The following is a 27,251-nucleotide window of genomic DNA, read 5'->3' as shown; positions in this document are numbered from 1 at the left end:
ATAGTCCAGCCTACCTAAACAACTGCCTAATCCAAACTACCTCAACCAGACACAGGGGAACTCACAAACCATTCACACATCCCCCAATCAGAAGCGTCAAGCAAAAAAAAAAACTGTAAGATGGCCTTCTAGCCACACAAGCACCAAACTAGACTACCGACTCTCCAATTTACTGATAACGACTCCAGACTAGAGAGTTGCACGGGGACAGAAATTCCATCCATCCCCGCCCGTCCGTCCCCACCCATCCCCGTCAGGATCCTCTCCGTCCCTACCCATCCCCGCAAGGAATTATCTCCATCCCCGCCCGTCCCCATAAAAAGCATCAATTGCTTTTGACAGGATCATCAATTCCACAGTTTCTTTTGTGTTTGCGCTGCTGTTTTCCTTGTGGAATCTCTTTGGTGGAACCCTTTTTTTGTTTTCTGTTCAGGTAATTAAATTATAAACCCCCTTTTACTAAGGTTGATGAATCCATTATATTATATGGACGAACCCTGCTTCCAAAGCCTTCCATCCCCGTGGGAGTCCCATTGGCTAGAGGGGGGTCCCCGTGGGAGTCCTGTGGGCCAGAGGGGGATCCCCGTGGGAGTCCTGTGGGTTAGGGGGGGATTCCCGCGATCCCTGTTCCCGTGCAGACCTCTACTCCAGACTACAAATCGTTCGTAAAAGAAATAAAAACCATGCTATTCAAGAAATCCTTGAAGACAAACTGACACCGCAAGACTCATCTCAATTCTCTGAAGCAACTCGCTCTAATCTAATCTAATCCTTAGGTTTGTATACCGCATCATCTCCACGTTCGTAGAGCTCGACGTGGTTTACAGTAGGAGAAATAGGAAGGAACTACAACAGAGGGTTAGAGGTAGAAGTGTGAAGAAAATTTAGAGGACTTGGGATGCCAAGTTTCCTTGATTCCTAAGTTGGAGGAAGACTTACATTTTTGAGAAAAGCCAGGTTTTCAGATGCTTGCAGAAAACTTGGAGAGAGCTCAAGTTCCGAAGAGGGGGAGGTAAGGTTGTTCCAGAGCTCAGTGATTTTGAAGTGGAGGGAGGTCCTTAGCTTTCCTGTGTGGGAAATGCCTTTTAGCGAGGGGAAGGATAATTTTAATTTGTGGGAGGATCTGGTGGTATTAGGGTTTGAGGAATTCCAAGAAAGAGGGATAAAGGGAGGGAGGATACCATATAGGATTTTGAAAGTTAAACAGGCGCATTTATAGTGGACCCTGCCTCTACTCTTCAATTCCTCTGGATAAGGCCAGATAACTTCTTTTGTGATCCGCCTTAAGAACATAAGAACATAAGCAGTGCCTCCGCCGGGTCAGACCATAGGTCCATCCTGCCCAGCAGTCCGCTCCCGCGGCGGCCCGAACAGGTCACGACCTGTCCAAATCACCAGAAGGGGCCCCCATGCCACCTTGGTTTCCTATTGAGTCCTATCTTCCCATCAAAGTCCTAGCCCTCCGGTCTTGCACATGCACGACCTGGTCGGGTTTCTATACTTATTTTCTGGTTAGCTTTCTCAGTATCCCACGATCCCTTTATCCCTCAGGAATCCGTCCAGTCTCTGTTTGAATCCTTGTACCGTACTCTGCCCAATCACGTCCTCCGGTAGCGCATTCCAAGTGTCCACGACCCTTTGGGTGAAAAAAAACTTCCTTGCATTCGTTTTGAACCTATCTCCCTTCAGTTTCTCTGAATGCCCCCTCGTACCTGTTGTCCCCTTCAGCCTGAAGAATCTGTCCCTATCCACCCTCTCTATGCCCCTCATGATCTTGAAGGTCTCTATCATATCACCCCTGAGCCTCCTTTTTTCCAGAGAGAAGAGCCCCAGCCTATCCAACCTCTCGGCATATGGGCAGTGTTCCAGCCCTCTTACCAGTTTCGTTGCTCTCCTTTGGACTCTCTCGAGTACCGCCATGTCCTTCTTGAGGTACGGCGACCAATATTGAACGCAATATTCCAGATGCGGCCGCACCATCGCTCGATACAGTGGCAAGATGACTTCCCTCGTCCTGGTTGTTATGCCCCTTTTTATGATGCCCAGCATCCTGTTGGCTTTTTTTGAGGCCGCTGCGCACTGTGCAGATGGCTTCAGTGATGCATCCACCAGCACTCCCAAGTCTCTCTCAAGACTGCTTTCTCCCAACAATGCCCCCCCCAATTTGTAGTTGAACAACGGGTTTTTTTTCCCTATATGCATGACCTTGCATTTTTCCACGTTAAAGCGCATTTGCCATTTGTTCGCCCAGTCTTCCAGCTTGTCTAGGTCCCTTTGCAGGTCCTCACACTCCTCCCTGGAGCTAACTCTGCCGCACAGTTTGGTATCGTCTGCAAATTTTATAACCTCGCACTTTGCTTCCTTTTCCAGGTCATTGATAAATATGTTGAAGAGTAACGGCCCCAGCACCGATCCCTGCGGCACACCGCTCGTGACTCCCCGCCAGTCAGAATATTGGCCCTTCACTCCGACCCTCTGCAGTCTACCCGACAACCAGTGCTCTATCCATCGGTGCACATCCCCTCCCACCCCGTGGTTCCACAGCTTCCTAAGCAGCCTTTCATGTGGCACCTTGAACCGCAAGGTACTGGCGAAATAGAAATCACTAATGTAATGTAATAAACACCTGTATTTCCAATGAGAACTCCTAATTATTCCTGATTTTTTTTTACCATCATCAACAAAGACTTGGCTAATACGAAGCAGTTTTCATTCTCTGTAACCAGCTTTGGTTTTAAGCTATCCCCCTTCTGTTCTCTTTTGACCAGTGTTTGCATCTTAAAGAAATGAAAAAAAAAAAAAAAAAGGAGGAGGGGGGGGCGAAGTGCCACAAGCTTTAGTTTTTTGACAGACGCATTTTGTATCCGGCGAATTATTTACTAAGGGCTCCTTTTACGAAGCCGTGTTAGCGGTGTACCGCGCGTAATAGCGTGCGCTAATTTGCCGGCCGCGCTAACCGCCTCCTCTTGAGCAGGCGGTAGTTTTTCGGCCAGCGCGGGGGTTAGCGCGCGCTAAAAGTTTGAGTGTGATAAAGCCGCCGACGCGGCTTCGTAAAAGGAGCCCTTAGGAAATAATTAACCGGATACAAAATGCGTCTTGTCAAAAAACGAATGCTTGTGGCACTTCGCCCCCCCTCCCCCCCTCCCCCGTTTTTACCCAGAAAAACTTGTCCGTGTCCACGTCACAATCTCATGCAAGAAATTATTCAGTCCTGCTGCTTCAAAGAAACAAAAAACCCCACCAATAAAAATTCTAGAAGCTTCTTTGTGGCTTAAAAATTAACAATGAGCAGTAATTATCTAAATGTGTTCTGCGTACTCCCTGCTCCTAACATTGCATACACGGTTTTCTACAGTACATGAACCAGATGCTGCTGCATATAATGCACACAATGAATATAATACTAATGGGGACTTATTTGGTTTAATTATTCACAACTATTATTGGCAGTCAGTTCTGGCAATTCTTTGTGAACCGATACTTATTAACTTGAATGGCGTGGACAGATTGAGAACAGCTTTACACTGAACACAGGTGTTGTGCCCCGGAACCTCTGGTGGGGAAAAGGCCAAGACTAAGGAAACTGCCCCTGTCTTCCACTCCCCTCTGCCCACCCTTTCTCACGGCTCTCTCAAATCAAGCGTAAACTCCTTGCTTCGCTCCGTCAGTATAAGACTACTTTCTGCCCCTTCTCCTTTATTAAAAGTACCTTTTTTAAAAGCATGATAGTGGGCTCAGGATAGATCTCCTTAGTACCCGTGTTTAATTAGATTCTTTATCCTGAGCTCAAATGCTTCTCTCCCGCCTTCTTTCTGGATGCGTAATCCTAACAGTCTTTGAACACACTTGATGTTCACTATATCATTTCACATCCAAGCTCTCATCCCATACTTTGAGAGACTACTGCTCCTCTATTGTGTATGCATTTTCAGTGGCGACACTTATGTGTCAGGCTACAGTAGGTTATGATGTATATTGTGACTAAAAGCTCTATATAATAAGATTACATGAAAATTAAACGTATGTTAAATTACCACAGGTACGTGTCGGCTCCCAACGTGGGGCAAGGTGGATACTGTTTAGCACACATGAAGGTGGTTTAAAAACAGAGCATATTTACAGTAAACAGATAGGTCAAAAATTACAAAGACTAGGGGGACACTCGAAGTTACAGGGAAATACTTTTAAAACCAATAGGAAGAATAGTTAAGCTCTGGAACGCACTGCCAGAGGTTGTGGTAAGAGCGGATAGCACAGCTGGTTTTAAGAAAGGTTTGGACAAGTTCCTGGAGGAAAAGTCCATAGTCTGTTATTGACAAAAACATGGGGGAAGTCACTGCTTGCCCTGGATTGGTAGCATAGAATATTGCTATTCCTTGGATTTTGTCCAGGTACTAGTGACCTGGATTGGCTATCCGCTCTTACCACAACCTCTGGCAATGCATTCCAGAGCTTAACTATTCTCTAAGTGAAAAAAAAAATTCCTCTTATTGGTTTTAAAAGTATTTCCCTGTAACTTCATCGAGTGTCCCTTAGTCTTCTTAATTTTTGACGAAGTGAAAAATCAATCCACTTGTACCCGTTCTACTCCACTCAGGATTTTGTAGACTTCAATCCTATCTCCCCTCAGCCATCTTTTTTCCAAGCTGAAGAGCCCTAACCGTTTTAGTCTTTCCTCATACGAGAGGAGTTCCATCCTCTTTATCATCTTGGTCACTCTTCTTTGAACGTTTTCTAGTGCCACTATATCTTTCTTGAGATAAGGAGACCAGAATTGAATGCAATACTCCAGATGAGGTTGCACCATGGAGCGATACAAGGGTATTATAACATTCTTAGTCTTGTTAACTATCCCTTTTTTAATAATTCCTAGCATCCTATTTGCTATTTTGGCCACTGCCACACATTGGACAGAAGGTTTCATTGTATTGTCTAGGATGATACCCAGATCCTTTTCTTGGGTGCTAATCCCCAAGGTGGGCCCTTCCAAAAAGGTACATACCTGGCATTGGCAGCATCTGGTATAGGGAAGCCAAGTAGAGCATCAAATGTGTAGAGATACCTGATGGGTGGGCTAGGGAACCATAGATAGGAGGACCCAGGCCCATAAGGCACTAACCACATCTATAGTATTAAGTATGAGCCTATCAAAACCCACCCAAACCTCATTATACTGCTATATAGGTGCCACCTGCAGCCATAAGGTCTATTGGGGTGGTACACAGGTGGGTATAGTAGGTTGGGGGGGGGGGGCTCATACTTTATGTGAAGTTCACAGCAGTGCCCTCTAAGGTGCTCCACTGCTCTGTTGGGCTGTCTATGTGGCCAATCCATTACTATGCTGGCCCCTCTCATGTCCAAATGGTCTGAATTAGGATGTTTTGAACATGGACATTTTGTATACGAAAATGGCCAAAATGTTAGATGTCGTAAAGGCCAAGATGTCCAACTAGGTCATTTAAAAACAAGACATTTTAGATGTCTAGTGGTTTTAAACATGAATGTTTCCCCACCCCTATGTCTGGACGTTTTGCGGGATACTTCCAAAGCTGGACTTAGATGCGCTATCGAAAATGCTCCTCTATGTTGCCTTTGATCTTAAAAAAAATTGAAGAGTTTTACTGAGGGCAAGAGATCTCCATCAGGTCTTGTGGTCTCTATTGCCCCATCCAAATGATAAGCTGCACTGGAATGCGAGTATCAATGTCTCTTTGTTCTTTGATATTTGAAGTTTCCTCCATGTCCCTTGATATCTCCACATCAAGGGATTTTTCCATTCATAGTAACATAGTAAATGATGGCAGATAAAGACCTGAACGGTCCATCCAGTCTGCCCATTAGTTATATCCATTAAAAATTCATGATTAAATTAACTTGTCTCTTCAATGATATTTCTGGCAAATAGACTGTAAAGTCCACCTTGTATTGTCCTAGGTTTCATCTAATCAAGCCATTGTGACATCACTGCTGAGGTTGGCTCACAGGCACTGGTGGAATGAGCCATTATGACATCACAATCTCAGCTCTGGAATGTTGCTACTCTTTGGGTTTCTGCCAAGTAACATAGTAAATGAACGGTCCATCCAGTCTGCCCATTAGTTATATCCATTAAAAATTAATGATTAAATTAACTTGATATTTCTGGGTCAGACTGTAAAGTCCACCTGATATTCTCCTAGGTTCCAAATGCTGAAGTTGCCGTCCAAGCTCTCTCCAGCCTACCCAACCATCCTGTTTACAGGATATCTACCATAAAGTCTGTCAGTAACATCCTCCTGTTCCAAGTTAGTGGAGTTCCCGTTGATGCCCTCCCCAACCCATCCTACACCAAATCACTACATATGAAGCACAGACCCTTCCTATTTTCCTTTAAAGAATAATATTGATTTTATTTTCCTAAAGTTTGATTTTCCTTATATAATTCCATATGATCTATATAATTATTGAACAATATTACGAGGGTCATTTCATAAATAATGCACACTATTTTTTGTTGGGGTTATTTTTTCAAGTATTTCTGGCTTAGGAAAGGGGAGAAAGCTGTTAAATCAAATAAGGAAGAAAAAAAGGGAACACAGGAAGATGTTGTAGGGTGAAGGAAAAAAAGAGACATGAAGTGAGTAGGAAGACAGGTGGGAGATAATAATTTCCCTAACATACATACATAGTAGATGACGGCAGATAAAGACCCGAATGGTCCATCCAGTCTGCCAAACCTGATTCAATTTAAATTTTTTTTTTTTTTTTTTCTTCTTAGCTATTTCTGGGCGAGAATCCAAAGCTTTTCCCGGTACTGTGCTTGGGTTCCAACTGCCGAAATCTCTGTTAAGACTTACTCCAGCCCATCTACACCCTCCCAGCCATTGAATCCCTCCCCTGCCCATCCTCCTCCAAACGGCCATGCACAGACACAGACCGTACAAGTCTGCCCAGTAACTGGCCTAGTTCAATCTTTAATATTATTTTCTGACCATTTCCCTCTCGTTTCATGTACGACAGTGCGTAAATGCTCCCCTCCATTTAGCCTCGATACGATTTTACTTTTTAAATTATATTTTATTGTTAACCGTTTAGATACCTGCATGATAAACGGTATATCACAAATAAAGAAACTTGGATATAGTCTCCCTGCTTTGCAATGATTGAGTACCAACAACCGAGAAGCTTCATTATTCCATCCAAGACACCATTTTGTTCAGTTGCCAAATAGCTTGGGTACCGGTGGAAGAAAGCTCTTCCAGATATGCAAAATGATGTCCACGCATAGGCTGTTTCAACTTTGGACTGTAGAGAGCATGAGGTAATATCTCCCAGCCGTATTTGTGTAGTGTTTCAATGACGAGTGCTGACAGCTCCATCTTCCCCAGGGCCAAAAATATTTCAAGAAGCTCAATCAAAAGTCAAACAAATGATGATTTTTGCTTATGATCATGTATAATTTGAGGTGTGACCCTGTGAATTTGAGAGACTGACCCTGTGAATTTTCTTGTGGGGAGTTTCATTTGTTTTGTATTGTGACTATGCTTGTTGTTATTATATATATATATAAAATTTCTAATACACATTTATTGAGAAGGCATCATCATTACAGACAAAGTTCCATGTGGAAGAAGTGTCACAGCAGTATATTATTGTGATTTTTTTGCATAATATGCGCAGAAAAATGCACAAAACCAGACCTCAGTTGCTCTTGGCTGAGCCAATCATTCTTCACGAAAACGCTCGTCCGCACATAGGGAATGTTATTGAAAAACTACACAAATACAGCTGGGAAGTGTTACCTCCTGCTCCCTACATTCCACACGTGAGTCCACCAGACTTTGACCTTTTACCAAAGTTGAAACAACCTAGGTGTGGACATTGTTTTGCGTCTCTGGAATAGCTTTTTTCCGCCGGTACTCGAGCCATTCGACAACTGAACAAAAATGGTGTCTTGGATGGAATAATGAAGCTTCCCAGATGTTGGGACTCAGTCATTGCAAAGCAGGGAGACTATATTGAAAGATTGTAAATAAATACTTGGAAAAAAAGAAAACATGTAAATTTTTTTAAAAATGGTGTGCATTGTTTATGAAATGACCCTCGTATTATGCCGTTTTAAGTTGTACTTGAATTTATTATTTGAAATATATAAATACATTTTTAACCATTCAGCACAGAGCACTATTCTATAAAAAGTGCTCTGGGCTGAGTGGTTTTATGGTAGTTTGCAGTTTCCATGTATTAATCTGCACATTATTAACCAAGTCCATTACCCTTTACAATCAAGCTATTGTGACATCATTGATTAGGTTGAGTTTTATGGGTGGAATGAGGCATTATGACATCACAATCTCCGTTCTGGTTACCAGAGATTGAAACTCTTCACACTAAGAGGGAGGGGGTGCGGGAGTTAGCAAGATCAACCACTGGGCGTGAATACTGAGGATTTCAAGTTTATTAAATTTTTGTTATGTACAATATCAAAAACTTCAAAGCGTATAACATTTTAAAAATGGGGATAGACCAAAACTCTTTTACATAATTACAATAAAATTCTATCCATTCTAATACATAACTGGTGAGAGGGGTGAACTACAATCTTTAAAGAGAGAAAGGAAACATTTAGAGGGGAACACATTTGGTAGGTAACACAGAAAGGAAAAAGATGAATCTTTAATCTATACAGAAATCTAATTTAGATCTAAGAAGTTTGGTATTTTGTAAAATTGTGTTGTCTATTTTTCAAAAGCGTCCTTGAACAAAAAACTTTTTTAAGGAACGCTTGAATTTTTCCACAAAAAATCTGCCTTCTGCAAAAAATCTGCAATACAAACGTGTTTTCCATTCCATGCTCACCTTTCTAGGTGTAAAAACTTGGAATGATCTTACTGAAATGACCAGGACGGAACCTAACTACACCATATTCTGGAAGAAACTGAAAACTCATCTATTTGACACTTAATCACCTGTATCCTCTTCTCCTCCCTCCACCCCTCTCCCTACCCCCTCCTCTTCTCTTCTCCCACCCCTCCTCCGCCTTCTCACTTCCCTCTTTAAGTCGCCTTGAGCCTACCTGGGTATGAATGACGCAGAAATAGAAAATTAGATTAGATTTGCCCCTAACTCACACGCCAGGATTTACACAAGGTTTCAGTTTGTGTAAATCCTTGCAGCCAAAGGTCTGGTGCAGAAATCAATTAAGCGCTTTTCTACGAACATCGTGCAACTCTCAAAGTGCTGTGGATAGAACAGCGCTCTGGGCCAGATTCTCTAAACCTCGAGAGCCGTATTCCAGTTGGATTTTCAGGATTTCCCCAATGAATATGCATTGAAAACAGTGCATGTAAATAGATCTCAGGCATATTCATTGGGGAAATCCTGAAAACCCGACTGCTCTAAACCATTGGTCTCAAACTCGCGGCCCGCCAGGTACTATTTTGAGGCCCTCGGTATTATAAAGAATGATTCTATATGGAAAACTTGTGTCTTTTGGGCCCGATTCTGCGAAATGGGTCTATAGCATTGTTAGCACAATATTTTTCAATACTTTTTGGGACATGGACGATCACTTCAAGGGGTTTAATTAATGGATCACATGGGTTATCCCGGCAGCGTTTCATCTTTAAACGGACAGTAACACGCCCCCCTTGCCTGGAAGCATCGCCTCAGCACATTGAAGAGCTAAGTGCCAAGTTTTCAAATGTTTTCATCTGTTACAGTTGAGCATCGAGGGTGATATAGGTTAGATCAGACATGGGCAACTCCGGTCCTCAAGGGCCGGAATCCAGTCGGGTTTTCAGGGTTTCCCCAATGAATACGCATGAGATCTATTGGCATGCACTGCTTTCAATGCATAGTCATTGGGGAAATCCTGAAAACCCGATTGGATTCCGGCCCTCGAGGACCGGAGTTGCCCATGTCTGGGTTAGATACATGATTGGCAGACAGGTTTAAGCGAATGCCTATATGATGCACTGCTGCAGGTGCTAGATGGGTGGTTTTGACTGAGCACATTATAACACAGAATATAAATCTTTGTATTAAATGTTATTTTGTTTTGCTTTATGTTTAGCATTTTTTTAGTTTTTTTTAATTCCAGTAGGGCAGGGGTGTCCAATGTCGGTCCTCGAGGGCCGCAATCCAGTCGGGTTTTCAGGATTTCCCCAATGAATATGCATGAGATCTATTTGCATGCACTGCTTTCATTGTATGCTAATAGATCTCATACATATTCATTGGGGAAATCCTGAAAACCCGACTGGATTGCGGCCCTCGAGGACCGACATTGGACACCCCTGCAGTAGGGTTTACTCAAATTTGGATGCAATTTACTAGATCTATCTATTTACTTATTTATTTATTTTCTATCCCATTTTCCCCATACTTGGACTATTGTGTTCAGTTTTGGAGGCTGTATCTGGTGAAGAATATAAAAAGACTTGGAGTGGTCCAGAGGAAGGCGACGAAAATGGTAAGGGGTCTGAACCAAGAGAAATATGAGAAGAGATTGGAAGACCTAAATATGTTTACTCTGGAGGAGAGGAAGGACAGAGAAGATATGATAAAGGCATTTAAATCCTTGAAAGATATTAACTTAGAATCAAATCTTTTCCAGAGAAGAGAAAATGGTAAAACTAGAGGGCATAATTTGAGGTTGCAGGGAGGAAGACTCGGGAGCAATGTTAGGAAAGTATTTTTCACGGAGAGGGTGCTAGATGCATGGAATGCTCTCCCGAGGGAAGTGGTGAAGAGGAAAACGATGATGGAATTCAAAAAAACTTGGGATAAACATAGAGGATCTTTAACTAGAAAATAAAGGATGTAAATTAAAGAACTGAGGCTGACTAGACAGACTTGCACGGTCTGGGTCCCATATGTGGCGATTTGGTGTAGGATGGGCTGGGGAGGGCATCGATGGGAACACCACTAACTTGAAACAAGAGGATGTTACTGACAGACTTTATGGTAGATATTCTGCAAACAGGATGGTTGGGTAGGCTGGAGTAAGCTTGGACGGTAGTGCTGCCCGATTCAGAGAAAAATATTTTGATTCGATTCGATTTGATTCACCCTTGTTGAGTCAATTTTCCGATTCGATACGATTCGATTCACTGTTAATGACACAGCTTTTTAAGTTTAAACATTTTATTTAACCAAGGCAATCTCATATCAAAAATTCCCAGCTTCCATCCCCAGCCCCCCAGACTCACCAGCCCCCCTGCCAATTCCCAGCTTCCATCCCCAGCCCCCAAGACTCACCAGCCCCCCTGCTGATTCTCAGCTTCCATCCCCAGCCCCCCTGCTGATTTCAGCTTCCATCCCCAGCCAAGACTCACCAGCCCCCCTGCCGATTCCCAGCTTCCATCCCCAGCCCCCAAGACTCACCAGCCCCCCTGCTGATTCTCAGCTTCCATCCCCAGCCCCCAAGACTCACCAGCCCCCCTGCTGATTCTCAGCTTCCATCCCCAGCCCCCCTGCTGATTTCAGCTTCCATCCCCAGCCCCCAAGACTCACCAGCCCCCCTGCCGATTCTGAGCACTCCCTGCCGATTCTCAGCCCTCCCTGCCGATTCTGAGCCCTCCCTGCCGATTCTGAGCCCCCATCCCTGCCGATTCTGAACATCCCCTGCCGATTCTCAGCCCTCCCTGCTGGTTCAGTTACTTACTCAACTGGATGTGGAATCGCGGGGAAGAGAGAAGAAATGCGAAGACAGCCAAAAAATACCCTTTGCTTACAACTGGTCCGCTGCACGAGGTATGCTTGCTCCCCCTCGACGCTCCCACGTCCTTTTGTTTCTTCTGATGTAACTTCCGGTTTTACAAAACCGGAAGTTACATTAGATGGGAACGAGTCCGGCGGCCGGCAGTGAAAAAAGAATGAACTTTAATCGGGATGAATCGGTAAGTCTGGTTTTTTACAAAAACGAACCGATTCGAATCGATTCACCTGATTCGAATCGGTGAACCAATTTGAATTGTGAATCGGGCAGCACTATTGGATTGCAACTTCAGCATTTTGAATCTAGGAGAATACCAGGTGGACTTTACAGTCTATGGCCCAGAAATATCAAAGAAGAGACAAGTTAATTTAATCATGTATTTTTAATGGGTATAACGAATGGGCAGACTAGATGGACCGTTAAGGTCTTTATATGCCGCCATTTCCTATGTTACTATACATAAAATATAGTTAACAGGTTACAAATTGCCATAATTACAGTACAAGTTTAGAAAACAAGTTTTTATCCTAACTCGATACATACTAGGGGTCTAACACCACTATACAACTTTGCTCTCGTGTTGAAAAAATGGCCAAAGAAAATGAACGTTTACAGAAGTATGAGAAATGACACGAGATGAAAACTTTCAGACTGCCCAGCCCCTGGTACTCGTTTACATACCAAAAGCAGATGGATGCTTGAGTTAACCAGATGCCAGCTATCTGATAGAACTTAGGTCGGGGGTATTATAGGCAAGTGAGCTACCTGCGAAATACATACCATTTCACAAACCACAAACTTCTGCAAGCTGACCTACAGGCTCTCGGCAGGGGCGGGGGCAGTCAGCAAGATTGTTTACTCCCTATCAGAAGTTTTAATGATTCGAAACTATAGATAGGTTTTCCAAGCGCTATATTGATTTCAGGACAGGGATCACACTGCAATTTCCTCCTTAACTACATCTCACGGGTGCTTCTTTATCAGTTATATTAAGGGTTTGCACCATGCTTCAAGAGAGCACTTGAGAACCATTTCAACAATCAATGGTCCACTTCCTTATAACCACCAACATTCAAGCTCAGAGCTCTTTGTGTTTACGATCACCACCTATGTGTAAAAAAATAAAATAAAAAGAACCTTCCATTAGGAAACTCTTCAGACGCTCAGTTTTCACCCCCCAATCACATCTGCTGAACAGAAAGCCTTCTGTTAAGCTTTCCAAATCAGACTTAGAGAAAGGATTCAAACTGGCAGGCCTCCTTTGGCAAACGTTCTCGTGTGTCATCCATTTGTTATGATTAAAAGGAAATTCTATAGCAAAATTAGGCAATAGGTTTTGCTAGTCAAAACCAAACTGCACCGAGATTCATTTAACGTGCGTGTCCATAGTATTATGGAAGACAAAATAACACTATTACTGTCATACAGAGCACAGCGTGCTGAGATGAGAATTCTGCATGAGTCATGTTTCTGAAGTCGCTGTCATACAATTCTTACAACTTTTATAAAGTTCACTATTTCATTTAAAAAGGTGTATTTTCCAAATGCCAATTTCCCTATATAATTCATTTGGGGTCCTTATACTAAGGCAGGGGTGTCAAAGTCCCTCCGAGGGCCGCAATCCAGTCGGGTTTTCAGGATTTCCCCAATGAATATGCATTCAAAGCAAGTGCATGCAAATAGATCTCACGCATATTCATTGGGGAAATCCTGAAAACCTGACTGGAATACGGCTCTCGAGGACCGGAGTTCCCTACCCCTGTCTAGCTCATCAGCAAAATTTCATCTACAGCAGGAGCAGAGAACTCTGGTCCTCGAGAGCCGTATTCCAGTCGGGTTTTCAGGATTTCCCTAATGAATATGCATGAGATCTATTTGCATGCACTGCTTTCAATGCATATTCATTGGGGGAAATCCTGAAAACCCGACTGGAATATGGGTCTCGAGGACCGGAGTTCCCTACCCCTGGTCTAGCTCATCAGCAAAATTTCATCTACAGCAGGGGTAGGGAACTCCGGTCCTTGAGAGCCATATTCCAGTCGGGTTTTCAGGATTTCCCCAGTGAATATGCATTGAAAGCAGTGCATGCAAATAGATCTCATGCATATTCATTAGGGAAATCCTGAAAACCCGACTGGATTGCGGCCCTCGGAGGGACTTTGACACTACTGCACTAAGGCGTGCTAGCCGATTTAGCGCAAGCTAAGCGCTAACGTGTCCATTAGAGTCAATGGATGCGTTAGCGTTTATCGTGCGCTAATATTTCAGCACTATGGGGAATCTTTTACTAAAGCTTCGCATACGTTAACAGACATCAATGTGCGTCAGGTTCCCCCTGGAGTGCGTGCAGCATTTAATGTGCACTAATCTCATGAACATACACTAAACTTTAGTGAACGGGCCCCTAAAGTAAGGCTTGACATGAAAACATAACTTAGGCCTAGATTCACTAACTTTACCGTTCGTATACCAATGGTTTTGCGATCGTTCCCCGACCCGATTCATTAAACAGCTGTGCGATCAATCTCCGATCCGATCCGTACAGTCAAATGAGGGGAAATTGCCTGCATAAGTAGGAAGAGAGTGATTCACTAAGCAGAAGAAGAAACAACGATTGGGGTTGCCGATCCGAAATGAAGCGACTGCTGAGGACCAGCCGCTTACTGCCCTTGCCGACTCTCCTGCTCTCTGCCGCCCTGAAATCCCAGTAAACAACCCTCAAAATAAAACTGTCCATTACTCCCCCCCCCCCCCCCATATATTCTGCAAAAAGCGCAGTGCAGTGTGAGCCTGCGGTTTTAACCCGCGGGTTAAAAGCGTGCTCTGTTCCATTCGGGCTGCACAATTTGAAATGATTCCAGTGTCCACTCGTGGGGCCAGCGAGGCAGCCACCCCTCCCCCTTGGTTTTCACCTCACTTGTGCGGAGAGCAAGCGCATGCACGGATTGCATCTACAGCCAACCGGGATGGTCTGCCCGTGTGTCGTGATCGCTCTGCAGCGATCCGTTGGGGTGTAGGGGGGAGTTGTGCGTCCGATCAGATAATTTGCATGAGGACTCGGTAGTGAATCAGTCGCCCGGCAATACTCGGCCACGAATCGCCCAACAGCGATCTAGACCGGCTGTGTAATATTCCTACTATATTCATAATGATATAAGTACATGGGCTCAGTATCTCTTTAGTCAAATATCCAAATGTTTTATATGTTATAGATTTGCATTCATTCATGCAGTAGCATAGCAAGGGGGGGGAAGAGGGGGGCGGTCCGCCCCAGGCGTCATCATTCTCAGGGCACCACCACCCCTCCTATCTGCCCCCCTTCCCACTCCGCCCCCACACACGTGCCCCTTCCCCCGTACCTTTTTTTTAACTTTGGCGCGTCGGCTTCGGTGTTCTCTCCGACATCATTTCTGGGACCCGCACCTAGAAAGCGACAGAGAGCGCCGAAGCTGACGCGGGAATTAAACTGGTGGCTGCTCGCACCGAAGTTATAAAGGTGCAGGGAAGGGGCGTGCGCTTGCGGCAGGGGAGGGCGGGGCACCATGCTCATTCAGAAGCCCTTTTACTTAGGCCCTTACTTAGAATCTGGCCCTGTCTTGCCTAAAACAAAATCATTGCTGAAAAAAATCTGCACTTAGCACTATTCTATAAACCACAGTGTAAAACCTGGCCTACATCTGTGTGTCTAAATTGTGCGTGATCTGACATATTGTATAATGGTGCACCTAACTTTTAGGAATGTCCATGACCTGCCCCACCCCCTTTTGAGATCTAGACAGTAGAATTCATGCGTACCACTTTCTAGAATATGCTTATGAAGGCGTGCACATAAATTCTAATTAGTGCCAGTAATTGCTTGTTCCAATTTCAATTATTTTTTATTGGTATTTAAAGAAAAAAAATCGTACATATATAAATCGCAATGCAATACAATATAGATCAGTGGTTCCCAACCCTGTCCTGGAGGGCCACCAGGCCAATCGGGTTTTCGGGATCGCCCTAATGAATATGCATGGAGCAGATTTGCATGCCTGTCTCTTCCATTATATGCAAATCTCTCTCATGCATATTCATTAGGGCTAGCCTGAAAACCCGATTGGCCTGGGGGTCCTCCAGGATAGGATTGGGAACCACTGCTACAGATCATATGTGTGAACAAAAGATAAGAGCAACCAAAATAAAAAGTAGATTAACGTTTAAAATTGTTATTTATCATTAATACTTTCATAAATATGTGTAAAAAAAAAAAAAAGGACAGTATGAATGTACATCTTAATCAAACAGATCATTATGGTTTAATGGGCGCATGGCTATAAGACTCCAATGGCGCCCATATTTTAGTAAAAATTTTTTAGAACATTAAGGGCTCCTTTTACGAAGCCGCGTTAGCAGTTTCACGTGCATATTAGCAAGCGCTAATTTGCCGGCCACGCTAGCCGCTACCGCCTCTTGGGCAGGTTTTTCAGCTAGCGCTGGGGTTAGCACGCGCTAAAAATGTGCGTGGGATACAGCCGCCGACGCGGCTTCGCAAAAGGAGCCCTAAATCTCTCTGCAGCAACGCGCTTGTTAATTGCTTGTTAATTTGCGAGCATTGGCACAGACTGGCTTGTTAACTAAGTTGCGCAAATCAGCGCGCACAGATTTGCGCGTGCGATTTTAGTCATGGGGGTACAGAATCTGGCGATTAATGCACAGTTACCCCCCAGATTCCACCTATGAGGCTCAAAATTGCACGCACAAATTTGGCGGTGCGCTCCATTTTCTCGCACAGTTTAATAATTGTGTAATAAGCCAATTAGCACCAATAATTGAGCACTAAATTAATTCCTGGCACTAATTAGCAATAATTGAGATTTACACGGGCATCTTGCTAAGCGCCATTCTATAAAGATGTGCATGTAAATCTTTTAGCATGAGAGGAGCATGGGCAGGCGGGTCAGGGGCGTTCAGTAAAGATGTGTGTACTCAGTGGCATAGGGAGGGTAAGTGGCGCCTGGGGAAGTGGCACCTGTCTCCTGCCCTCTTCTATGCACCCCCCCCGCTCCTTCCCATTCCCTCCCCTACCCCCCCACCCCCCACTGCTGTGCTCGTGCCCTCCCCTCCCCACTCCAGTACCTGTTTAATTTTCCAGGTGAGAGCAACAGCACAAACTTGCTGCCCGGGTAGTGTTGACTTTCCCTCTGACATCACTTCCTGGGCCCGGAAGTGACATCAAAGAGAGGAGACACCAACGTGGGCAATACAATACAATTAAACACCAAAAAGTCCAACGGGACAGAGAACCCACAGTACACAAGAAAGTGGGAACGGACAATGGACACTCCACTGAAGAACACTGATGTAAAACCAACTTATTTCATAAAAGGACACAAGCCATGTTAGTGGAACCAAGTGACCCCTGATGCAGGCGTTCCTTAGACGCCGAAACACAGTGCTGTGTCGGGTCCACAGCTTCTGCTTGTATCCTTTTATGAAATAAACAAGTTGGTTTCACATCAGTGATCTTCAGTGGAGTGTTCATTGTCCAATACAATAAGTCAATTTCTAGACCGCATATCCAAATAATTCTATGTGGTTCAATTCTTCATATCAATGTAATAAATAAAGATGTCTTGCATTATTAATAATTGATAGAAGGGTGGGTGGGTAAAGTTATGGTTCTATATACTATTTGTATAAAATGGTGTAATCTCTAATATTTTTTCGGTATTCAATCAAATGTACTACACTGTTGTAGTTTTTAAAATAATAAATTTTTTACAAAAAAAAACAACTCCAAAAGTGTTTGGCCTGGGTACATTTCTGACGCAACCACAACTAAAACTGAAAATACAACCTGCCCACCTATCAACATTTGAGGGTTTGGGGGTGAATTAAATCAGATTAAATGCCCGTGCACAGAATCCTCAACAGATGACCCAGGTTTTTCTATGCCGCTCCTCCCAGATCTCGACTTAAAACCAGCATGAGACGAAGGTGGCTGTAAGCTGGCTTTTTTCTCACTTTCCGTGGGGGGGGGGGAAAAAAAAAATTCCACCAGCTTCAGCTAAAAGTTTTTGTATAATCAGGTCATGCCGTCGCTAGCAGGCTTGCAACCCAGGAATAATTTCACACACCACCCCCTGAAGGTCCTTTGCCCAGCCTTTGGCGGGTTAGGCTAAGCCTTAAGAAAGAAGTTTGAAACCACAAAAGCCTACTCTACGGGTAGTAAACGAAGCGATCCAGCTATAGACAAACTATCTATTCTTGAGGGGAGGAAGAGGAAGCTATTTAATAGTCGATAGGTTATTTTGGTAGCCACACAAAGAGCCCCAACTCCCTCACCTCCTATTCAAATTCTTGTAAGAAAGCCGAGGATCTGAAACCACCACAGAGAGCAGGACAGTCGGCAAGGACGTGAGCGACTGGTCCTCGGCAATGGCTTCATTTTGGATGGACAAACTCAATCGGCGTTCCTTCTTCTGTTTAGCGACTCGAGGGCTTCCTACTTAGGCATGCCATTTCCCCTCATTTGCATGGGCAGATCGGATCGGCCAGAAGGTTAGTGAATCGGGTCAGGATCGGGGAACGCTTAAACTGGTCGGGACATGATCCGTGAGCTGAGTGAATCCAGCCCAAAGAGTCGGTCTGGAGGGATGCAAAAGGAGCTTTCCTGCGGATGACGGAGTGGAGGGAAGGGGGGGGGGGAGCCCTTTGCATCGAGAGCTGGCTTTTGCCTGATCTGTTGTAGGGGAAATCTCAAGCCTGCCCCGACCGTGCCACCGTGCCACGTTCCCGGCAGCAGACAGACGCTTCCTTCGGTCTGATCATACAACTTGCTGAACCTACTGTCCCCGTTCTTTAAAGGGGGTGGCGGGGTTGAGGTTTCTCCTGCAATTCTTAAGGTCCCCCGGCAGGCTGCACCGAATTCAATTCTGCCAGCCAGGAGGGGAAGGCGAACAGAGATATTAAACACCGCTGGCAACCCCAAATGCATAGTCAGGCAGGAGAGGAGATCAGGATTTTAGACAGACTCCGAACTTGCAACTAGCAGTTACTTGTCTAAGTCCTCCTGGAATTTTTTAAAAAAAGTATTTGTCTCTCATCATAAATACAGCGATGGTGACTTTACTGAGATCAGAGTTAGGGTGGTTTGGGGTTTTTTTTTGCCCACTTTTCATTTATTGATTGCTGTAAACTTGCCATTTTTAAAACCGCTTTGAATTTGGATAAGGCGGGATATCAAATTTTAAATAAACCTTGAAAGGCACCCAACCAAGGATTGCTGAAAAAGCTACAACTAGGGGAAAGGAGATGTTGTAATCAAAATACAGAGACTCATTTTCAGTTGAAGAGATTAAAAAAAAAAAAAAAAAGAGCCAGCAGCAACAACACAAACACACTGCTTAAAAAAGGAGATACAGAAATAAAACAGAGCCTCCTAGACCAAATGCACTTTCCCTACGGCGGCCAGGAGGAAAAGCTAAGGCAGGCTCAGATCTACAGAAGCAAAAAAAAATGCTCAGAGACCTTTCAAAATAACAAGCAAATACGATCCTGCGCCTAGCGCGCTAGGACTGACAACCAGCGGATGCACCTGTAGGAGGGGGTGGGAATAAGAGGGGGGTGACATAGACGCGTATATTGCGCGCCTAAGCCATACACGCGTGCATTGCACGCAGATCAGCCAACCTACCGTCCTCTTTGTCCAGCACCATCGTCCCGGGGATCGAGAGGCGTCCGGGCGCAGCCGCTCCGTCTCCGGCGGTGGAGGTGGGGGGGGGGGGGGGGGGAGGGAAGGAAAGGATGCAAGGCTGGCGGCGCCGATCGTCCTTCTCCCGGCTGGAATGACCCGATCTTAGGCTAGAATTACATTCGGAGCACAAGAGCTCGGACTAACGGGAAAGCTTTTAGAATCGCAGCCCACTTCAAACTGCGGTTTAAAAGGTGCGGGGGAGGGGGGAGGTGGAATTAGCGTCCGTTCCGCAGCTCTGGCTTCCTAAATTGTTCAATTTGCAGCAGGGGGAAAAAAAAAAACCAACAACCCAAACCCTGTCCTAATGTAATTGGGTGTGATCGCGCCTAAGCCCGGCCGTGTTGCGACGGCGGAGGCTTAAAGTGCTTTTTTTTGGGTCCAATTCGCTCGAAATGGGAAAATGATATGGAAAGAGAGGCGAGGAAAGGTGCGAATGTGCCCCGTCTGCCTCTCGCTTGCAATTTATGCTTTGCACTCTCCTGCAGGCTGAATAAATGCACGCAGTTCCCAGGGCCCCTCCGATTCCCCTGCTAATTAAATCAATTCATTATGCTCAGATCTGATTAGCAGCCCTTCCCCCCCTCTTGGAATCAATTATTCAATACACAAACATAATTGCCTGTGCCAGAGGTGTCTAAGTATTAGCTTATTTAACTCCAAGGACACTAATTACCCCTAGGGCAAGGGAACTTTTCTCATTAATTCTGACAAAACACAAAAGCACAGTTAAATGTACTAGAAGTGCGCGTGTGTGCGTGCGTGTGCACGCGGGCTGACACCCAAACACACATGTAATCTCTATGCATGCATGAAAAAGAGTATTTTTGCTCAAACAGACGTCTGCAACCGTGCCGCTTAGATAAATAAAGTCGATAACTTTTTGGGGTCTTTTAGCCATTCTCTCCACTCCAATTTCCCCCAGATAAAAAGTTAGATTTGCATTTCAGTCCATCTAAGGCAGGAGTCTCAAAGTCCCTCCTTGAGGGCCGCAATCCAGTCGGGTTTTCAGGATTTCCCCAATGAATATGCATGAGATCTATGTGCATGCACTGCTTTCAGTGCAGATTCATTGGGGGAAATCCTGAAAACCCGACTGGATTACGGCCCTCAAGGAGGGACTTTGAGATCCCTGGCCTAGATCGCAGGTGTCAAAGTCAGTCCCCAAGGGCTGCAATCCAGCCGGGTTTTCAGGATTTCCCCAATGAATATGCATGAGATCTATGTGCATGCACTGCTTTCAATGCAGATTCATTGGGGAAATCCTGAAAACCCGACTGGATTGCGGCCCTTGAGGAGGGACTTTGAGATCCTTGATTTAAGGTGATGCAACCTTGCAAATGTAACACTGCATCAAAAGGCTGAGAGCACACAGAGCCGCTGGTAGTCCACCGGGGGAGGGGTGGTGGTGCTGGAAAGTTCTCAGCCCAATCGAGAAGAGAATGGTTCCATCAAAGGTTGGTTGGGCTGAGAAATTTTCAGCCTCCCCCCTCCCCCCTCCATTATAATTATCAATAGTAGGATGGTAATATTATATCAATATATATGGCCCATAAGAGAAACAATGTAGAGCATTCAGACTTCACCCAGAAATTTAGAAATTATCCAGATATCCTTGTAAAATATAAGCGTGTCTTTCTCTTTAATTCTTGTGTCTCCTGGTACCACACTGTCAATGAAAATCACAGTATTATTTTAAATTACTTTTTTTTTTTTAATCTTTATTGATTTTTCAAATGACAAATGCGCAATAAATGATCCACATATTTGTACATTATATAATAAGTGCAACAAAACTTGCAAATATTACTGCACAAAGATATTTCCCCCACCCTCCCAGCTAATAAACAAATCTATCAAAACCTTCATGAAACTATTCATAAAATCCCTGGATCAATTCCAATTCCATTCCCTTCCCTTCCCCCTCCCCCCCCCCCCCCAGTATGTGTATGTTTACTTGTCTATAAAATAAAAATCAATTATTCTTTACAATATTTAGCCAATGACTCCCAGACATCCATAAAATTCTTAAAGCGTCCCTGTTGTATGGCCATGCAACGCTCCATTTTATAAGTATAATAACACAGGGATTCCCACCAAATTGAGTAATTCAACCTATCCCAGTTTTTCCAATTTCTTAAAATAAGCTGCATGGCAACCCCTGTCAGGTGTGTTTTATATTTCAATATCTGTCCATTGGAATATGGCCTGCTCGTAAAATCTTAACTTTTCCATTTTCTAGGACTGTTTCGTCATGGTGGTCATAACAGCTTTTGTTGACTCTAACGTCAAACTTCTTGCACAGTGGATGACTGTAGCCACCCTGTCGTAACATTAGGCATTATGATATACCCGCCTTGGACGTTTAAACATGTATTTTGTGAGATTTATAGAATTTTATTGAGATTTCTTGAAGTCCTTTGCAAGTTTATGTGGGCTTATCGAGTTGATTCTCACATTGAGTGGCGATAAAATCAGTTCAATAAGAAATTTTATATATAATATTGATCTGTCCTTGGGGCTATTGCAAGTTCTCATTGGTTGTGGGCATGATTATAATTGAAACCCATCTCTGATATCCAGCATAACATTATTTGAAGTCAGATTGGGCAATTTTACTACATTCACTAAGCAAGTGGTAAATGGTTTCACCTTTTTCATTATTTATTTTATTTATGTATTTTTTCCATTTGTGCATCGCACATACCTATACAAGCTCTTGGCGACATTACAGAGGAAGGGGTTAGAAGAGGGTAGGGAGGACAATGGAGGGCAGAAAGATACAGGAGGAGAAGAGGATGCAAGTGATTAGGTGTCAAATAGATGAGTTTTCAGTTTCTTCCGGAATTTGGTGGGCTTAGGTTCCGTCCTGGTCATTTCAGTAAGGTCATTCCAAGTTTTTACGCCTAGAAAGGTGAGCATGTAGTCTTCATTGGCTTTCAATCAAAATATTATACACTCCTCCCTCCGTATTCGCAGTGGTTAGGGGCAAAACATAACCGCGAATAGGTGCCTAAGTCCCAAAACAGGTGCCCAAATGCAAAAACCCCACAATCTATATCTTAACCAGACCTACTTTCTGGTAGGCACCTTGGACTAGGTGCCTACTTCAAAGTGGTAGACGCCTACCAAGCAAGGAAAATGTTGGTGTTGGGGGTTTGGCTTGATGCTGCCCTGACAATGGGTCATCGAACCCATTCAGACAGATTATGGACAGTTGCATATGTTGTACACAGTGAAGTCGATGCTTGCGCCTTAAGATTTTCAAACAGTGGTACAAGCAATGATTTTGGATAGATTAGACTACTGCAATATGCTGTATTTAGGAGTAACAAAATTAAAATGCAAAGCCCTACAGCTTTTGATGAATTCAGCGTTGAGACTAATAACTGGAGCGCCACGGAGAGCCTATGTAATGCCTCTTTTGAGGCCTATCCGTTTCCGAACACAATTCAAACTGAAGATGTTAGGAGTAGTATGTTACTGCAGTAATTTTAGGACTAGTTATTGTCTGTCTTTGTGAATTGCTTTTTGCTTTAGCATTATGTATGTTCCTTGTGTCCACCGCCTAGATTTTAAGCGGTTTATAAATTTTTTAAATAATCTGTAAATGGTGTTCCGAGCAGAATCACTATCAAACAATACAAACAAACTGTCACATGGGTGGACTGCGCACCGGTGGCTCAGAAGAGACATTGCATCAAAAGTGGAGAAAAACGCAGCAAATTACACAAAGTAAAGTAAAGCTGCCACGTTCTTATTATAACGAAGACAAAAAAGGAAATTCAACGAATCTGCAGTAAAAATGTGGTGAGCAAAGGACAAAGGAAAAGAACTGCAGACAGATGTATAAGATGCAGGCAAAGTTTATTTTAAACAAACAAATTGTTGCGTACAAATACACTACTTTATACAAATATGGGATCCAACACGGTCTGTGTTTTGATCAACATGTCTTCTTCAGGGGGTCCCATAAAATGGTGGTTTCAAGCCGCTTTTGCCCTTTTAGCTGCACAATTCCACTGCTTACATATTCAACTTACAGATCAAGCACATTTGTTGCGTGTCCCTTGAAACCACCATTTTGGGGGAGTTCCGAAGAAGACGTGTTGATCGAAACACGTTCTTATCATAGGCTTAAATAAAATTCCACTAGTTGCCTCTTCAAATTATCGCCACAGTGACACAGAAACCTTGGTGTATGCATGCCAGTCACTTAACTGCATTTTTATTGAAGAGTTGTTCAAATCAGTAGTCAAAGTGGCTCCCAATTTCAATTCAGGTAGAGCTGGTAGTCTTCAGAGTGGCTCCTGATTCCAAACTCCAAAACGTTTGCTCACAACTCCATTTCCAACAAGAGACCTTTGTTTCGCTGATCGGTAGCGGCTGCGTCAGGGAAATAAAGACGGGACATGCATCGACAAAATGTCCACGGCGGCTCCATGTCTCTTCTGAACCACCGGTGCGCAGTCCACCCATGTGACAGTTTGTATTGGTTGTTAGCGATTATTAATACCTGTAGAAGGTTTTTTTGGGGCTCTGAGTAGAACCCCATTTATAGAATAGTGTTTTGCCCCACCCCTCCCCCTGCCCCTTCCTTTTCCCCATATCTTTTTAACTTCTCTGGCGTGAGCAGCATGCCCATGTTGGTGTCGGTTCGCCCTTTGAGGTCACTTCCTTAGCACGGGTCCCGGAAGTGACATCAAAGAGATCGCCGATGCCAAGGAAGTAAAAAAGGCACGGGGTAGGCAAGGAGAAGAGTGGGGAGAGGGGGGGCAGAGAGGGGGAGGGGGTGCTGCACCCTTTGGATGACCGCGCTCAGGGTGAACCGCTCCCCCCGCACCTCCCTTACTGCGCCATTGACTGGGACCGGCACCTAACTTTTAGGGACAAGGATTTACCGTACATGTAAATCCTCACACCTAAATTAGGTGCGGATCAGGCATATTCTGTAACAGTGCATGCAAATTCTTGGTCATGTCTGTTTTCAGGTTCACGTAAATATTGAACTAGGCCAGTTACTGGGCAGGCTTGCACGGTCTGTGTCTGTGTATGGCCGATTGGTGGAGGATGGGAAGGGGAGGGCTTCAATGGCTGGGAGGGTGTAGATGGGCTGGAGTAAGTCTTAACAGAGATTTTGGCAGTTGGAACCCAAGCACAGTACCGGGTAAAGCTTTGGATTCTTGCCCAGAAATAGCTAAGAAGAAAAATTAAAAAAAATATATAAATTGAATCAGGTTGGGCAGACTGGATGGACCATTCGGGTCTTTATCTGCCATCATCTACTATGTTACTATGTTTTTTATAGAACAGCAAAATGCATGTGTAAATTCTAATTGTTTCCAATCAGTGCCAATAATTGATTGTTGGCGCCTAATTATCAGCTCGGATCATCTAAATCAGGGGTGTCCAACCTTTTGGCTTCCCTGGGCCGCATGGGCCAAAAAAAAATGTTTCTGGGGCCGCACAAATGCGCAAACGCTGCAGCATGACAGAGGAGGGAGCCGGCAAGATGGTAAACACCCGGGGGCAGCAGAGGAAAACACTGCATCGCCTTCGACCGGGGCCACACAAAATCCTTCACGGGGACGCATGCGGCCCTTGGGCCGCAGTTTGGACACCCCTGATCTAAATCGATCCCGGTAGGTGCCCAAGCTAAGTAAAAAAATGCCATTTAAATGATGTTTTTAATTGAGTTTCAAGGTGCCCATCAGCGCCTAAAAATTCAGCGCTGTATAGAGAATCAAGTTTCAAGTTTTATTTTAATCTGATGAGTCGCTTAATTTAATTTTTACTAAGCGAGTTACAACATTGTAAAAAATAACATTTATTTTAACATAATGTTTAAAAATTTTAAAACTGTAGTGAAGACCAACAGACTTACACACCAACCGAGACACTAGGTGAAAAAAAGGGAAGAACTACAATTCCAGGCCTCTGTAGGCGCTTTAGGCCGTCTAACATCACTGAGGGCGGGGCTAATGCCAGAAGTGGCATCAGGCGGCTAAGTGCCTATGTAAAACCCTGACCTACTTTTCCAGTGCCCATCTTTCCTAGAGGCGCGATTATCTATACTGCACCGTCGTGCGATTGACATGCGATCGGTGGCTACCGATATCAGTGCTGTATAGAGACTCCAGGCCTACTTTTCTTGTTTAGCAATTAAATTGCACATACAATTTGGGCATAAATTTGTGGGCATAATTATGACCAAATTCTACAGTACATACGCCTACAAATTCTGCGCCAAAAAACCCTGCAATTGTTGCTATTCTATAAACTGCCTCTGAAGTTAGGCATGGTTTGAGGACTATGCGTAGCACCCATCTGCATGACTAACATATAGGTGTGGCCATTTATGCCACTGAAAATGAGGCATCTAAACTGTATGTGGATTGGGCGTATTTTATAACAGTGCGCCTGTTAGGAACACCCGTAACCTGCCCACGCCCCTCCCCTGGCCATGCCCTCTTTGGAGATCTGTATGGTAGAATTTACATGCACCATTTTATTAAATACACTTACGGCTAGATTCACAAAGCAAACTGATCATGTACCGATCGATTTGCGACCCATTAGCGACCAAATTACCCTCCGGCCTGATTCACTTAGCTCTCTGCCGACCATCCGTTGATCCGCGCATGCAAATGAGGAGAGGGACATTCAGAAGTAGGGAAGGCAGCGATTCACAGCACAAAATTCTCAATCCGACTGGGCTAGGCCGATCAACTCCTAAAGCGACTGCCAGGGACCCGTTGCACACCTCTGTACCGACTCTCCTGCTCCATTGCCGCCTCTGCCCTGCTCTCTTCTGCCCTGATCTCGCTGCCTATTTCAGGGGCTGCAGAAGCCCTGGGGCAGGGGGGGGAGAGCAGACTGATCTCTGCTGCCTTCCCTGCAGTGCGAGCCCGCGGGTTTAAAGCGGGGCTGCAAGCCGCAGTGCAGCTCTGCTTTAAACCCGCGGGATCGCACTGCAGGGAAGGAGGGAAGAGTCACAATTACCAGGCGCCCCACCCGTGGAATAAACCCTTACGCTCCCTGGCCATGCACTGTCCACAGGCCACTTGCCGTCCCCACCCCCGCAGTCTCTGCTCGCCACTCCCGGCTTGATCAGACCACCTCGGCCGGAGATAGGAGCAGGAGAGTTGAGCCCAAAAACCAGTAAAAAAAAAAAAAAGACACAAAATGCATGCGCCGACCATCTGCAGGGAAAGCAGATGGTCTGCTCATGCGCGGAGATCGCACACCAGCGATCCAGGCAGGCAAATGGGGGCATTCCTCCGATCACCCCCATCAGCATATTTTCCTTTCCTGAATTTGTCGGACCTGCCTGAATTGGGCCCGATTGGGCAGGTTAGTGAATCTGGGCCTTAGAAAGTTGTACAAGTAGACCTTTATTTAGTGCGACTAATTGCTTGTTAATCAGCAATTATCATCACTGATTGGATTGCTAACCAATTAAGTTGCACACAAGTTGGCAATGTGTAGAGATCTGCACATGCTACTTTGAACACGGTATTTAGAATCTGGGTGTTAATACGCAAAACTGCGTTATAGAATCCTGCGCATCCTCTTTTATATCTATGGGCCATGTGGCACTTAGCACACGTCAATGTTCATTAGCTTGTGTTAAACTTTAGTAGAATGGCCCCGTAGTCAGTATTTTATAATTTTAGAAAACAGAATCTGTTGCGTGTAACTGCAAGAGGATGTGGTTGTGGGAAGGGTGTGGTAGGGTCAGTGGCGTGCCCAGCACTTACAAGGGCCAAATTCTGTATAGGATGCCTATATTAGGCGCAACTAGCAAGGATGAAATAT

General features: G+C 44.5%; 1 protein-coding gene across 2 annotated transcripts in view; it reads right to left on the bottom strand.

The window, feature by feature from the left end:
* The window catches only part of LMO1 (LIM domain only 1), a 151,979-nt gene extending 132,313 nt beyond the window's left edge, over positions 1-19,666 (bottom strand). Inside the window, exon 1 of one of the 2 annotated variants that reach the window (XM_033927895.1) lies at positions 19,377-19,666. In XM_033927895.1, the coding sequence (XP_033783786.1) occupies positions 19,377-19,398 (22 nt within the window). In that variant the 5' untranslated portion in view covers positions 19,399-19,666. The remainder of the gene's footprint in view (positions 1-19,376) is intronic. The other variant, XM_033927897.1, reaches the window with a different exon arrangement.
* Between the last annotated feature and the right edge of the window lie 7,585 nt (positions 19,667-27,251).

This window comes from Geotrypetes seraphini, chromosome 19 (genome assembly GCF_902459505.1).
Source record: "Geotrypetes seraphini chromosome 19, aGeoSer1.1, whole genome shotgun sequence".
Classification (NCBI taxonomy): Eukaryota; Metazoa; Chordata; class Amphibia; order Gymnophiona; family Dermophiidae; genus Geotrypetes; species Geotrypetes seraphini.
The sequence above is the reverse complement of the archived record's forward strand: the minus strand, read 5'-3'. Positions and strand labels throughout refer to the sequence as shown.